At 30.2% G+C, this 16,733-nt stretch overlaps 1 protein-coding gene across 1 annotated transcript; it reads left to right on the forward strand.

Moving 5' to 3' along the window:
* The first annotated feature begins 1,900 nt into the window (after positions 1–1,900).
* Positions 1,901–3,248, forward strand: LOC116005223. Its single transcript, XM_031245484.1, has one exon. The coding sequence runs from the start codon at positions 2,043–2,045 to the stop codon at positions 3,030–3,032; it is 990 nt and encodes a 329-aa protein (XP_031101344.1). The 5' UTR covers positions 1,901–2,042; the 3' UTR covers positions 3,033–3,248.
* The last annotated feature ends 13,485 nt before the right edge of the window (positions 3,249–16,733 follow it).

Here is a 16,733-nt window from a genome sequence, read left to right on the forward strand (position 1 = left end):
TTCAATCTCACTGGCTGCTTCCCCATATCCTCAAACTGCAATCTCTTCTTCTTCTTCTTCTTTGGTTTGCGCGGTGTGCTAGGGCTTCAGATCGTTGAGAAGAAAATGGAAGGTTCTCATCGCCTACGAATATGAACAGATGAAGTAGCCACCGCTGAGGAAATCTTCCATAGGACTCGGTCCTCCGCAAGTCCGTAGCCCGTAGGGGTGTTGGGCCCTATTTCATGGGCTCCTTCAATTTGCCCAATCTTCTCTTTCACTACATGAAAGCAACAGTTATGTCATGGGCCCGACTACCTGAATCTATATTGCAATGTGGACTCGGGTCAAAATACACAATTTATATACTATTCACAATTTAAATTTTGAATATTTAGTATATAAAATTATGAATATTTAATACTCCGTATGTAAATTGTGAACATTCAGTATATAAATAGTGTATTTTTAACTCGAGTTCACATAATAATTTACCACATGAAAGTGCCAATAGTTATACCATGAATCTGGATTCACCTTGCAATGTGGACTCGTATCCATTAAATTATGAGCATTTAATATGTAAATTGTATTTTTAAATCCGAGTCTGTCTTGCAAGGTGGACCCGAGTCCACATAATAAATTGTAAGTGAATATACTATTTTCCAATCATCTCCTTTTTTCATATATATTCGAATTTCGGATAGTTTGGACTAATTCTAATTTTCAAAACCACGTGTTTAAAGTCATTGCATAGATGAATTACGAGTCTAACGAGTAGCTAGCCCATAAATCATACCCTAGTATTTATGTGTCCACAAGAAATTCAATTCACATATACCATATCTTTTTCTCATTCATATTTTCAATAGAAATCTAATTCACACATTTCATCATTTCAAAAAATTTCCGTTCATATTTTAAGTAGAATTCAAACTCTCACACTATCACTTTTGACCACTATCACTTTTGACCGTAACTTCAAATGAGATAATGAATCACTATATTAAATCCCATAACTCCAATCATCTCTTTCAATATAGGAGTAGAGGTGCCCCTCACCCTTTGCTTTGAAGATATGATTTCGTCTGGCAGAAGTTCCTATGTTTCCAGATGACATCTGATAAGTGGTCACTATCGGTCCACTCTCCAGCTGACATGTACACCTACCATTGGATGCCATTCAAGGGGTTAATGCACGGTCGGTGGCACCCCATTTACACACTGCTCAAATTTCTGTATGGTTAGTTGATTACCATTTATAGTCCCCTCATATTTATTACTCCAACATTACTCTCTTGAATTACCCGTTACAATCGCCAACCTGGTTTCTACTATTGCCCACCAAAAGTACCATACATTAGCCCGACACAATAATAAATACAAAATAGTAAATTACAATGACTCAGCAGTCCATTAGTTGAAAGGACCAAGGTCGATCATCGAGGAGTATAATAAATTTGTTATATTGAATGTAATTCACACGCTGCAACTAAATTCTGTATCGTTTTCATAATTTAGCACTACATTAGCCCAACATAATAATAAATATAGAGTAGTAAATTGTGACTCAACAGTTAATTAGTTGAAATGACCCGTGTCGAGGACCATAATATATTTATTACATTGAATGTAACTCACGCGCTGCAACTAAATTTTGTATCATTTTCATAATCTAGCACTACATTAGCCCGACATATAAATACAGAATAATAAATTACAGTGATTCAACAGTCCATTAGTTGAAAAGACCAGTGTTTGGAACTTTGGATCATAATAAATTCATTACATTAAATGTGACTCACACATTGTAATTAAATCCTGTATCATTTTCATAATCTATCACTTAAGAACCAACTCAACTGTCTCAGTAGCAACAGCTACTACTATTTCCTCCTGCAGGCTGCAGCTACTTCCACTTCTTCTTCCTTCAATCCCCGTAGAAAACAAGGTGTCTTATTTTTTTTTTCTTAATTATGATTTGTTGTTTATGCGTTGGGCGTGAAGATTACAACGTAATCTTTACAAATCCCCTGTATGTTGTCACATGAAACAACAACAACATGGGTGTTTTCAGGTGCTACCCTTGCTTAGATCTTGAATCTATGGTTTTTCCGATCGCGTTTGCTGTAATGATGATTCTTGTTTTTCCGGTGGGTGAAGCGGAGCTGTCGGCGCGTTCGCTCGACGCGCTGCTTCAAGAACAGGCGTTCCGGGCACTTGTTAGGCCGAAAACCGGCGTTCCGTACGCCGGGGAAGCGCCGTCCAGCCTGGCCGGCATTGGGGTTTCGGCGGTGAGGCTGAGGAGTGGGAGCATGCGGCGGAAAGGTTTCGGGAATTTTAAGGAATTTACGGTTCCGGTCGGCGTGGTGGCGCAGCCGTACGTGGAGAGGCTAGTTCTGGTTTACCACAATTTGGGAAATTGGTCCGATGTTTATTACCCTTTGCCGGAAGGTTATGTCTATTTAACGCCGGTGTTAGGCCTCCTAGCCTACGACGCCGCCAATTTGTCGGCTTCGGAGCTGCCGGAGCTCGAGCTCCGGGCGTCGGAGAATCCAATGCTGATCAAATTCTCATCGCTGAAACCGCCGCCGCCGCCTCCGGCGACGGCGGCGCCGGGAACAATGTCAGCCAAGTGCGTGTTCTTTGATCTGCACGGATCGTTGGAGTTCGACAACGTGGTCGACGGGAACACATGCCGAGGGACAAAACACGGCCATTTTTCTATAATCCTCGAGTTCACGGCTCCGGTGCCACCTCCGGCGGCGGCTACCGGAGAAAACAACGCAAACAAGAAGGAAAATAAAAAGGGAGATAATAAAATCCTATGGGTGTCGTTCGGGACAGTGATTGGAGCAGTTGTGATGGCAATTTTCTTGATCTCGATTTTCGTTTGTACGAGGAAAAATAGGGAGCAAAAGAGGATACAACGGATGGAAGAGGCGTCGGAACGCGGCGTGCCGTTGCCGATGGCAAATGTCGGCCACACTCGTGCCCCGGTGGCTTCCAAGACTCGGACCAGGCCATTGTTAGAGAATGAATATGTTATTTAATTCATTCAACTGATCAGGTGAATGAAATATGATTCTAATTAGAGTTTTTTTTATTAGTGAATATGTGTTGAATTAGGCATTGTTAGAAGGGTGAATCACATACATGATTTCATTTGTGTTTATGTAAGATGTATGTTTCTGACCATTGATATTAAGAAGATTCTTTGGCAAGTGTAAATATTGGTGGTCTAATGCATTCAATTGCTTATATCTAGAAGTGGAAATTATGGATCCCAGGTTCTCAGTTGTTGGTCGATATTTAGAATTTCATGTGGCCATGCCCCCATTGCCTCATATCTATGGGCTGTAGTCAAATTTCTTTCACACAAAACGCAAGAAATTCTCTTGCCTTTTAAGTATCATACCTCCCATTAGATGAGATAATCAGTACATCAGTACATGGGGTTGATTTTACAATTTCTTGGCAATCATGGCCAACATAAACTGATTGGATGATAAAAAAAAATATAAATGGGACAGATGAAAAAAATAAATGAGACGCAATAATATTTTTAATGTAGAAATCGAAAGGTAAAAATTACAATTTTTTTTTTTAAATACGGTGACAAGCTAAAAGTCACTATATTTAGATAGTTGTGGGTGATTTACAAATATAAAGATATTTAAGAAAAGTGCCAAAGGCCTTGTGGTTAAGCGGCATGAAGTGATTCTCTAAGTGGGAAGTCATGGGTTTGAGCCTCAGTGTTTTGTAACAAAAAAAAGATATTTAAGAAAAGTAAAGTTCATAATAACATTCATTTTAATGCTTGATTACTACCATAAATATTACTCCGTAACTTAACTGCCATACGTATTTGGGCTTCCACCCTCAACATATGATATTTACAAAAAATCCACCACATTAGATATAACTTCAATCAGTGACTATCATAGCTCAATCTTGTCATTTGCTCACAATTAACTATCTATTAACCAACAGACGCCTGTGATCAGATTTCTGGCATCACGATTCATAGCCTAGAATAATTGCTCTCTTGGGGTTGGGATTCAACCTTTTTGGGAGAAGAATTAATAATTGCTTATTAATGGCAATCAACACCTTCTACGTTTATGATGGGTCTTGGTTATGCAGTAAAAAGAATGGTAGCAAAGTGGACCTCAGAATAATATTAAGTCATGGGCTTCGGCTTCAATGTATGGGCCGAAGCTTGAGCAAATGAGAACCCGTTCAACGTTCAATCTTGATCAACCAAAACGTACTAACTTCCTACACAGTGGCGTGTTTGGTAGATGAGTTTTCAAAAATATAATAAATGTGAGTTTTTTTTGGTTAAATATATAAAAGTAAAATTCTATTGTCTATAAGACCTACACCCAACTGATAGGATAGTAGAAAGGTAAATTATGATTATTTAGCGATTCATTATGTTAGAGGACCAATGTATAGTGCACACAAAGAGTTCACCTCATTAGATAAAACTTGTTCACTACGGCTGTCATGACTCAATGCTATATCATTGTCTATAATCTAATACCTAATAATAACCAATTGAACTAGCCATGTGTGCTAAATATGAAAACACGGGGGGAGGGGAGGGGGGAGGGTAGGGTACAATTAGTAATTTTTTTAATCTAAAAAAACGTGCTCTCATGTGTAATTTTTTTAAAAAAGCCAAATAACCTTTGAATTCTCTCTTCTCTCACACATCTCTCTTCCAAATTAATATATTTGTCTCATAAATTAAGAAAAATCCCTCGATAAAGATGTAGAAGAACATCAAGTACCTAAAGATCATATTGGTCATAACCATGAAACATTGCTATTCAATTTATGCAATAATTAACATATTTGAGGATGTGACGAATAATTCAATGTCATTCATTCTATTTTAAGTTTAGCCGTTTCTAAAATAGGTTACTTTTTTTAGCTTTGTTTGTTTTCTAAATGAAAGAAAGTGATAAATAATCAGTTTTTGTTGGTACTATTCATTCACTTTTTCTCTATAGTGCGTTTTGTACTTTATTTTTTTGTTCTTATTTTTTAAAACTTATTTTCTAACTTTTAGAAAGTAGAAAAATGAAAATTTGTTTCCTAATTTTTATGCTAAATAGAGTCTAAGCACCATTTTTTTCAAGGTATAACAGGCTAAAGTTGATTAGGACTAACTTTACAAAAAAGCACATGTTGATTTTACAAAGCTGAATTAGCATAAATTAAAAAATAAGAAACCATGTGTTTGATTATTGTTAACATATTTTTTCATGAAGTATGTCATACTTGGTATTTTTAATACTGTTTATTTTTTATGTATAATTTATAAACTATTACAAATGAGCGAGAGTTACTCCATGCAAATCATTATATATTAACTGTAATTTCCTTCGTCACTCAAAAACAAAAGAAGTAAAGAACAAATAGAATATAATAATGAATAATGCTTTATTACTTTACAATTGACTATGGAAAAATGCTAGGTAGCATCACTAGGGATCCCTTCTCCACTATTTGTATATTTTCAATATATTAATTGCTATTAAAGGGGCAATAATAACAATGCATAATGACCAAATATTTATAGTTAAAAATTAATGATTTGATAACACCGGATTCATTATACTACATGATATATTAAATATATAAATAATGATATGTGATCTAAATTTGAAATTTAAAGACTAAGTTCAAAAATTAAGGTTAAGTAGTGAGAATAATATTAAAAAATCTTAGCGTCATAGTCATAGTTAAGGGCTTATGTAGAGAATGAAACCTAAAACAGAAGAGGTCGAGCAAAGAGGTGCTAGGATTATGTCCATGCTTGTGTTTTGGGTATCATTTAACCTAGGTTCTAGTCATACTGTTTAAGGCATAGACCTCATCTGTTTTCGATTTCATTCTCTACAAAATCATATATATCATCATATAGAGCTTATTTTCTTCTTATTGAAAAGTTAATGAGTCAAGAAGTGCATATGATATTTCATCATTAACTCCTTAAAAATTAGAAAGTAGTAAGTTGGAGTCAAACTTCTACTATTAAACAAATTGATGACGTTGCTGACAGACCATTAAATAGTAAAAATTATTAGTTAAAAAGAGTTATCCAATGCAATTATGCATAACCATGTTCAAATTTAGTCAAAAAGAGTTTAAAGCTAGTAAGAGTAACAATTATTTTTTTTTGAAAACGTTAGTAAGAGTATATAAAATCTAACTTTTGTAATATAGTTTAACATTTTTGACTTAAGTGCATATCATAAGCACACCAATTTCAATATTTTATAAAGTAAGATAAATTGTAACCATTCTTTAACAAAAAGTAAAGGTGAATACTCCACACAACCAATTGTAAGATCATCATGGATTCATTGAGCAATACAGTCCAATGGAGTAATAATTACAACACTAACCACTAAATATAATTTGAAAATATATAATATAAAATGGAGTTCTTAGGAGACTGATTTAATGGATGAACAATTGCACTTACAAACTTTCTTTTAGCACCAGGTTGATAGTTCACTCTCAATCTGGAGATAAATTCCATTAATTTGATATAGGGTTTAGAGCAACGTTATTAGTGCCTAATTTTTGGTAGTTTTTTTTAGTGCCGTGTAAAAGAGGGAGAAGAGAGAAAATGAAAAAAGAGGGAAAAATAAATTTACTTCGACAATAAAAATTTTAAAAAACCAATTTACACGCCTCGCCCAACATAGATAAAAATTACATCTCTATTAGTAAGAAAAATTCATCACTCAATTATATCGCCATCACCAAGGCTCGAATCTTACTCATTAATGTGACGGGCACAAATAAATTACCTTTTTTATGTGGTCTTAATACAAATGTGTGCACTAAAATTTTGTGTGTGACAATAAAAATTGAAAGTAAAAAATATGAGTACATATAGCATTTTTTGTTAAGTTATATATAACATATAAAATAAAATGGAGTAGATGTTAAGTTATACTCCCTACCATATAAAATAAAATTGAGAAGAAATATTGAAGAGACAGGTCCATGGCATGGATCTGCAGAATCCAGAATGTGGATTTTGACTCAACAACCATTTCGTCCCTTTCAATTTCTAAAGGACCATTATTCAAGACAAGACATCACAATATGTTTATAGTCTGCTAGGTATAATCACTCTGCTCTACACACATCTTATAGCATCCACAAAAGTATATATGTTATAGATTTTTTTGTAACTTATACAATGAGTATGGCAATTTGTTGACACGTAATACGCAAACTTCATCAAAATTCAAATGAGGTGAATTTTAGTTATCAGGGTTGGTCTAAACATTTTATAGATCCAGGGCGAAATTAAAAATAAAATACACTATTTCAAGTAATCGTTTTTAAACATTTTGTTGTTTTCATTTTATATTAGAACCATTATCATAACATTATCCTTCACAGTAGATCAGAACATATTAGAGTTAGGATCAGAGCATATTAGAGTCAGAATCAGAGCATATCAGAGTATTTAGTTATGATTCTATTAACTGTTCAACTTGCTTTTATTTTTTTTTATTACTTTTGTCAGATAAATGTTTTTCATATAGCATTATATAAAACAAAAATTGTGTATAAAAAAATGAAAAAATTACCTGAATTTTTTCAAAATTTTTTCTCAATCGTCGGTAAGTTTATTTGTAAGTTGTAACACAAATTTTAAAAATCATTTTTTCACTTTCTAACTTTTTTTATTTTATATTATAGTTAATATTTTATATATATATATATATATATATATATATATATATATATATTATCATAAATTATACTCTCGATTTGTATGCCTATCTCTCAATATTTTGATGTTTATATTCTCTTTGTGACTTACTGGATAAAAATAACTAATTAATTTTTGTCACATTATAAAACAAAAATGAGAGAATGAAAATAGAAAATTCATGTAGTAGATTGTATTTTGCCCTTTAAAAATGATTGGTTTACAGAAAATCTGAAAACAGTGCGTTGGCTACAAAGTATGGCCTGCACTTTTGCAGACAAATGGACATGGAACAACCCATGATAGGGATTAGGGTTTGCTAGTTATATATATATATATATATACAATAGACAATTCAAATAAAATTAGAACTAACATCTAGAAGGTTTTAAGTTTATTTGTATCAGTTGTTTATTAATATTTTTTTTTATTTGAGTTGGTCAATTATAAATTAGATAATTTAAATTGTTTTACTTTCTTATAATTTTTGTCAATTAAAATTATAAGATAAATTTCATTTAAATTACACATTTGGATAACAGTTGTTACTTTTTTTTTTCTTTTTTTTTTAGATTTTATATATTAAAAAAATATATGCATATAGCTTTCATACTATCATTATTTACAACCTTGTAAGCGCATATCATCAATCAATAATTATATATACCTTTTTTTTTGGAATAATGTTCAAATTAGTCACTGAACGTAACCTGAAAGTGCAATTAGGCAATTGAAGTAAAAAAAGTACAATTAGGCCACTGAACACTCCAAATATATGCAATTTCACCTGATAGCATGTTACCATCCATTTCATTATGTTACTTGCTTATGTGGATAGTGAGTGGGCATTTAAAATAATTTTTAATAAAAAACTATTAAATAAAAAATTAGAATAATTAAAAAAAAATAAAATTATATATATATAAAAAAAACACATGCGACCACTCCCTCCCCTTCATAATACACTTATCACCTTGATAGGAGACATGCGGATGAATCAAATTTAATTAATTTATTATTATTATTTACGAAAAGACAACTTCTTTCACAAAACAACTTTTGCTTTATGATTTTGGATTAAGATTTCTATTGTTTTGTGAAAGAAGTTGACATTCCGTAAATAATAGTAATAATAATAATAATAAAATTTGATTCATCCGTAGGTTTCCTATCAAGTTGACAAGGGTATTATTAAGGGGGGAAGGGGGAGGCCACCAGTGTGTTTTTTTTTTTTAAATTATTATTATATTTTTAATTTTTAATTTTAATAGTTTATTATTAAAAATTATTTTAAAATGCCAACTCACCGTCCACGTAAGCAAGTAACCTGATAAAATGGATGGTAACCTGCTATCAGGTGAAATTGCATACATTTGGAGTGTTACTGGCTTAATTGCACTTTTTTTTTGATTCAGTGACCTAATTACACTTTTAGGTTACGTTCAGTGGCCAATTTGAACCTTATTCCTTTTTTAAAAAAAATTGAAATACTCATGATTCTTTATAAGGCAGTATATGTTTTATACTCTTTCCAACATTTTTAACCCAAAAAATCTAAGGTTCAAATCTATGACCACCCATTTAAAATGGTACCCGGGATGTCAATAATATATATATAAAGAGAGACAATAATTTTGTGAAATTTTATAATGTCGTGAGTTATAATAACATATATTTTATAAAATTGTAGTTTGTACTTACTAATTATATCACAGAGTTAATTTGTTAAAATATACACAACTCTTTTCAAATTCGAATTTTGATTGAACCCTCCTTCATCCGTTGCTACCATACTTCACAATATAATGTTTGAATTTGAAATCTTAGACAAGAAAAACTAAACTTGATTTATTTGAGCTATAGAATCTAGAAGCCAAAGATCCATGATTAACAAACATTAACATTCATGATTATGTTGTCGACGAGATTATAATTTACTTCTTCATATTTAAATTTCACGAAGAGAAGTCAAAATTATTAATAGAGAAATAAAATTGAAAATGGCATAAAATGCGAAATAACAATGTCATTAATCTTTTTTTTTTTTTTTTTTGAATAGAACAATGCCATTAATTTAATTCTAGTTGATAACTAAATTTAGAAATATCATTATAGCAAAAATTAAATAAAAAATAAACTCGCATATTAAATCATGGTTGAAAAAACGCAAGGTGTTCTTTGGGCGTTCAGGGAGCGGCTAGCGCCTTAAGCGTCTAGACGGCGATTAATCGGTGTCTAGGCACCCGTATATATTTTTTTAAATTTGTTTAATTTTTTTATGGCTTGATGATTATAACTATTTAATACTTTATAGTTAATACTAAAATATTAAATATTAACTTAAAAAATATCAAGAGTTTGAACAATTTACGATTATTTCGCTCAAACAATATTTTGAGTGAATAACTCGTTTTAAGAAAATAGAGAATAATATCTAAATGTATTAAATCACTAATTTGAGATTGAGCTATTATTGAATTTTAATTCAATTTTTTTTAAAAAAAATAAATTATTTCAGCATTTATTATTTAATTTTTGTCTAGATAATAAAATAACGAAAGATAAAATTACATCAAATGAAACCAAGTAAATTTCACCCAAGCCAAAGACCTTATGGTCAAGTGGCATCTGGTATCCCAATTAACACTCTCACATAGATTATGGGAGTGGGTTCAAGCCTCAATATAATCATCTATTGACTTGTTGTGCTTCAGTAGGTTGAGAAAGTAGCTAACTGAGTCAGTAGTACTCACAAAAAGTAAATTTCGCCCAAAAATAAAAAATAAAGATTGTAGTTAAACGAGGTCAAACACTCTGTGACGGTATAAAAATTTCATAAAAATCAAGTTACTACGTATAACTCTCCACGGAGAATTTAATTTTGACGGTCTGATCTGAAACCTTAAAAACATTGAAACATAAACAAACATTAACACATGGTTGTGTACCCATAGCATCCCTACCCGACCAAATCGAACGGAGATAGGCTGTTGCCGGTTGGCAATAGTATAAGATTTGGGAATCTGAACATCGGTGTCAAATAATACTCCATCCGTCTAATAAATAATTTTATGTGTCTGATTCGTTTAATGAGACTTGACTGGAGTTATTTTTAATCTAAACTTTAATAATATTAAGTTTAATATTAGTATACAAAATTTATATATTTAGAAACTACACAAAAAACACTATTAAACACAAAAAATTAAATTTAAAAATAAATAAATAATACTAAAGAAAATAAACAAAGAATAAAGAGTTAGTTTAACCAATGAATACTAAGTAAGACAGATAAAATGAGACAGAGGGAGTATGTGCTTGAACCCAAACTCCTTCATTGCTTCTGCCATTGATATTGGTGAAGGAGATACATTATAGGATTGACTTACTGATTTTCAAATGATCAAATTTATACCATCTTTTTGACTAGTTGAATTGTGCTCTAAAATGGCGTCAAATAGAATGAATCATTAAGCATATGAATAACTTTTATACATATATATCGGTTTACGCTTCCACGACAACTACCATTAGGTCAGAATGTGCGAATTACTGTATAAGTGCACATAATCTACTACATGAATGCACCGTAGTTATTCGTAAGTATGTCTCAATGACGAGGCGACCTTGGTGTAGTTGCAGTGCATTCATGTAATAGATTTTGTTCAATCGTATAGTTCTCATAATCTCAACTAAATTAAGGGTTCTCATCTAAACCCATTACACATGTTGTACATGGTGTTCATAGTGCAACCTATGAAATTTCAAATTTTAACTATTACATAGGAGTGATGTTTACTCAGTTATAATGACTATGAGTTTTTTGATTACCCTAACAAAAGACTTGAATGGAAATGACAAATGGAAACGTCATTATTTATAAATTGAAATAAAAGTAATGTGACACCAAAACTAACAACAAACCAGATGTATTGATGTTTGGTAGCAAAGTAAAGAAACCTTGAAATTGACCCAATTGGAATTGGTTGCCTGCTTACGAACGAACTAAGTTCAGAGATAGATTGTGTTGTCATCTTTATCCACTTCCAATAAATTTTGCTTAGAAAAAGTAAAAGAATTTGCTAATTTACAGAAGATTTGTCATCTTCCTCAAGTTTACCCAAAACAATCCTTATAAAGTCATGTGAGTCCTATACTCCTACGAATAACATACAGACTCTCAGTGCTAGGGTTTTCAAGTCATTTTGGGTCATTTCCTGCAACCAGTACTTGTAACTGTAGCCCACGTCACTGTAATTTGGATTATATTATTAGAAAAAATTATGTGTATTGTTTTGTTTTGTTTTTTTTTTAGGGATAATCACTTTTGATTCATGTCCAAATGTCAATGTAATTTCTAGTTTACAATTTGAATTAATGTGATTCTTGAATTGTCTCAAATTTTATCAATTGAACTCTTTTGTTATTGTTCAGTGATTCAGCCAGTGAGTGATTCAGCCCGTGATGACTCCATTTAAAAAGGGTCATTTAAATTTTTTCCAGCCAGCTACCTTTTAATTATTTATTTTTATCGTTATATTTTTTTATATGATTTTGTTGGAATTAGGTCTACCATAAATTGGGGATAGAGGTACATAATGGATGGTAGGAAAATAATAATATTATTAGCTCGGGGATCTAATACAAAAAAAAAAATGCATACAGATCTCGAAATACTGGTCCGAAACGGCGCTAGGAAAGTAATAAATAAAATAGAACTGAATATGTGTGCATGAGAGAGAATACTCAGACCAATGGATCAAAAGGCATTTGGTGAGCTAAGAGTTGCCTTTTAAAGGGAGGAAAGTGTGTCTATTTATATTGTTGGAGGACTCACAGATGGTTGACAAATGGACGACATTGGACAAGCTTCATTCTTGGCCACACACGTGTAGGGGTGTAAACGAATCGAATCGAGTCAAATACTTCAGTATTCGATTCGAATTCGAATATTTTGATGAGTATTCGAATTCGAATTCGTTTAGTGTTCGAATCCTAAATTTCGATTCGTATTCGATTCGACTAATTTATTCGAATATATTCAATTCGATTCGAATATTCGAATTCGAAATGACTATTTTATTTTTTTTCTAAATTTTTTAATAAATTAAGATAAAATATAACAAAAATTGCCGCGGCCGTGAAGATTGTTGCCTTCGCCGAACGACAGTGGCCGTGAGAAGTTGCTGCCCTGCCTTGCTGAGTTGCTCTCCTTGTTGCTGTGCTTCCTTGCCACGACGGTAGTCTGCCGTAAAAAGGGGAGGACAAGAAGAGGGCGAAGGAATTGGTGGAAAAGGCGAAGTTGGGAACTGCGGCTGCCAAACTGGGAAGACTTGCACTGAAGCGGCTGCTCTCACTTTTATTTTAGCTTAGATAGGGTTTATGCATTTACTAGTTTAGTTTCTTTATATATATATATATATATATATATATATATATATATATATATATATATATATTCGAATATTCGAATACTATTCGAATCAAATCTATCCTTATTTGTATTTGGATTTGAATAACATTCGAATCAAAATGTGTATTCGAATTCGGATTCGTATTCGAAATATTCGAATTCGAATATAACTATTCGAATCCGAATCACGAATCGAATCAAAATTATTTGATTTGTTTACACCCCTACACACGTGTCCCCTACTACTTTGCTTCCAACACACGTGGAGCTTTGCTTGACAATAAAAATGAACACCCCACTTCGACTAATATTTTCCCAATAAAATGGGTCCCAACGGAGTCCCACGTCCCTATCAATTTTGTTTTGTTTTTTCGTTGTGATTGAATAACTCTGAGTCAAAATTGGGATCACCTTATAAGTTATAAAAAAAAAAATAGACATAATTTAAGCAACGACAAAGTAAATTAATTGGTAATCAATATCATTGTTATGTTAGAAGTTAAAAGACAAATCTTTTTAATGACATATCAAAAATAAAATCCTAATTTGTGATGAGGTTTATTTATAATTTTAAAATCTATTTATAATTGATAATTGATAATTTAATAATTATATTCATAACCTATGCTATTATAATGAGTTATGAATTGTGAAAATTATTGAACTTGACTAATTAATTTATATGATACATATATTTTATGATTCAATTATGAAAAAAAAAATTAAAGATACTTTACTTTTGTATTAATTATCTAGTCAATATAATATAATAGTTTTTATTATGTGTCATCGTATTCAAATTATTATAGAAAAACTTGGAATTGATCTAGCTAAAAGAAAAAAAAGTATTTATAAAAATAATCTAAATATAGAAAATGTGTGATTTCTAATATGTTTTATATTGGAACTATTTTATCCAATTAATTATATTTCATATTTTGTTATTAATATTTGTATCGCGTTTTGAAGTATTATAATTTTTGCCCCTAGTCAAAAAAGATTTTAAGCTATGTATCTGTTTGTAAGTTTTGTTTTATAATTTTTTATTAATAATTAATTTATTATCTATTATGATAACAATAATAATGTTATTGCTTGTATATTGATTTGATTTTAAATCATTTATTCATTTTATAAACTATAATTATTTATTTATTAAGACACTGATACAATTATTTATTGCATTTGAAATTTTGTTTAAGAATTATTATTATGTATGTAAAATTGTTAAAAACATATTAATATTATTTCAAGTTATCTATATCTATATATATATATAAACAAAATCCTCCAAAACGAAATCCTATTTCCCACCCAAAATATTGTACATTAAAACAATTAAAACAATAAAATAATATTAAAAGTACAATAATATTAAAACACGAAATCATATAACATCAGAACATTGTTATGCATTAGGATTAGTACATTGTTATAATCTATATATATCATTATATATATAAGAAAACAAAATCCTCCAAAACGAAATTTTCCTTCCCGCCCAAAATATTGTACATTAAAACAATTAAAATAATAGAATAATATTAAAATAATAGAATAATATTAAAACAATACAATTCGCATAAACAATAGAATAATATTAAAACAATACAATTCCATTACTACAATTCCAATACAATTTGTATAAAATAAATCTGCTATTAAAACACGAAATCCAATACTACAGAATGAAGTCTACTATTCTACAATTCCTATACTACAATTCTAATACAATTCGCATACTACAATTCCTCTACAATTCCTATACTACAATCTATATCTATACTATCTATAAAAACAAAATCCTCACTTTAAGCTTCCCGCCCAAAATAATCTTACAAAGGATGCGATTATTTCATATTTTCCTATTCATTGTACAATTCTACATTACAATTCCTATCATACTACAATTCTATCGTAATAAGACTACTATATATAAAAACTAAATCCTCACTTTAAGCTTCCCGCCCAAAACAATCTTACAATATTTAGGATGCGATTATTTCCTATTTTCCTATTCGTCGTACAATTCTACATTACAATTCCTATCATACTACAATTCTACTGTAATAAGACTACTATATATAAAAATTAAATCCTCACTTTAAGCTTCTCACCCAAAACAGTCATACATATTTAGGATGCGATTATTTCCTATTTTCCTATTCGTTGTACAATTCTACATTACAATTCCTATTGTATCACAATTCTACATTACAACTCCTATCATACTTCAATTTTATTGTAATAAGATACAACCTTATATAAATCCCTAATCCTATATTGTGAACTTTAAAAGAGAAACGCAAAACGCGGTGCAATTATTCCAGACCTCTCCGCCTTCAAATCTTTAAATTCTGTTGTTGCGGTCAAGATATTGTTTTATTTAATATTGCTCAATTTTGTATTGTTTTATTTAATAGGAATAAAATCATGGTCATGTTTGGTCATATTGCTTTATTTTGTATTTATTGTTATGCATTTTTTATGTTGTTAGTATGCTGCCATTTTTTTTTTTTTGAGTTTTTTCAGTTTTTTGCTTGGTTTTTTAAATTTCATGATCTTCCTTAGGGAACTTGCATCCATTTACAAACACATGTTCAAATTTAAAGATTTTGGACTGTTAAAGGCTCCCAGAGGAGTGGATAGCAATCAGCTAATTGGTAAATTTTTCTTAAAATTTTGTTCTACTGGATGTGTTCTATACTGCACAAACTAATATTATTAATTAATTGGTAAAAAAATTAATAAAGTTTAATTGGTAACAAAATTTTATTTACCAAATTATGACAATAATTAAACCATTATAATTGTGAGAATAATGAAAACAAATTCGGCCTAATTTTATAAGAAAAAATAATTTATTAATTATTATTTACATCAATAATAATAATTCAAATACTTATTGGAAATGGAAATTAGGCAAATTGAAAAGGAAAAGGACATTACTAATTGACTAAAAAATTATTTTAAAAAAACTTTTAAGAAAGTTAATTACACCTTCCTTTTGAAAACTTTAAATTATTTAAACTTAAAAAAAATTAATTAAACATGTGTTGTAAGATTATTTATAATAATTACAATTAATTCATTCAACTATCGAGGAGGAAGAAAAAACTAAATGTGATACAATGAACATGAATATACTTAAGTTATAAAAGTATAATTTCACATATATCAGTGTAATTGACTATTAATAATTGTCTAATAATTATTATGATAATTAAACTAAATATTGGTCGTTGAATTTATTTTTATAATAATTATAATTATAATTAAATTATTTCTAATTTTTCTCATATTTATTTTAGTAATAATATAATTACATAAGTCATATTACATATTGATCTTTTTAAGATAATTGTAGACAAACAAGTCATATATTATCAATTAATTGAGTAATACTTTTGCACTAATCTTATAATCAAATAAATGTACATGTTCAATATAATTTTTTTAAATAATTTTATCTTTATTTTTATTATATGAATATATAATAAAAAATTTATCTGTGCATCACACGGGTAATTGGACAATTATTTGCTTTAATTCAAATAAGGAAAACATCAGAAAGCATAATCGGTCCAA

This window comes from Ipomoea triloba, chromosome 14 (assembly GCF_003576645.1).
Source record: "Ipomoea triloba cultivar NCNSP0323 chromosome 14, ASM357664v1".
Classification (NCBI taxonomy): Eukaryota; Viridiplantae; Streptophyta; class Magnoliopsida; order Solanales; family Convolvulaceae; genus Ipomoea; species Ipomoea triloba.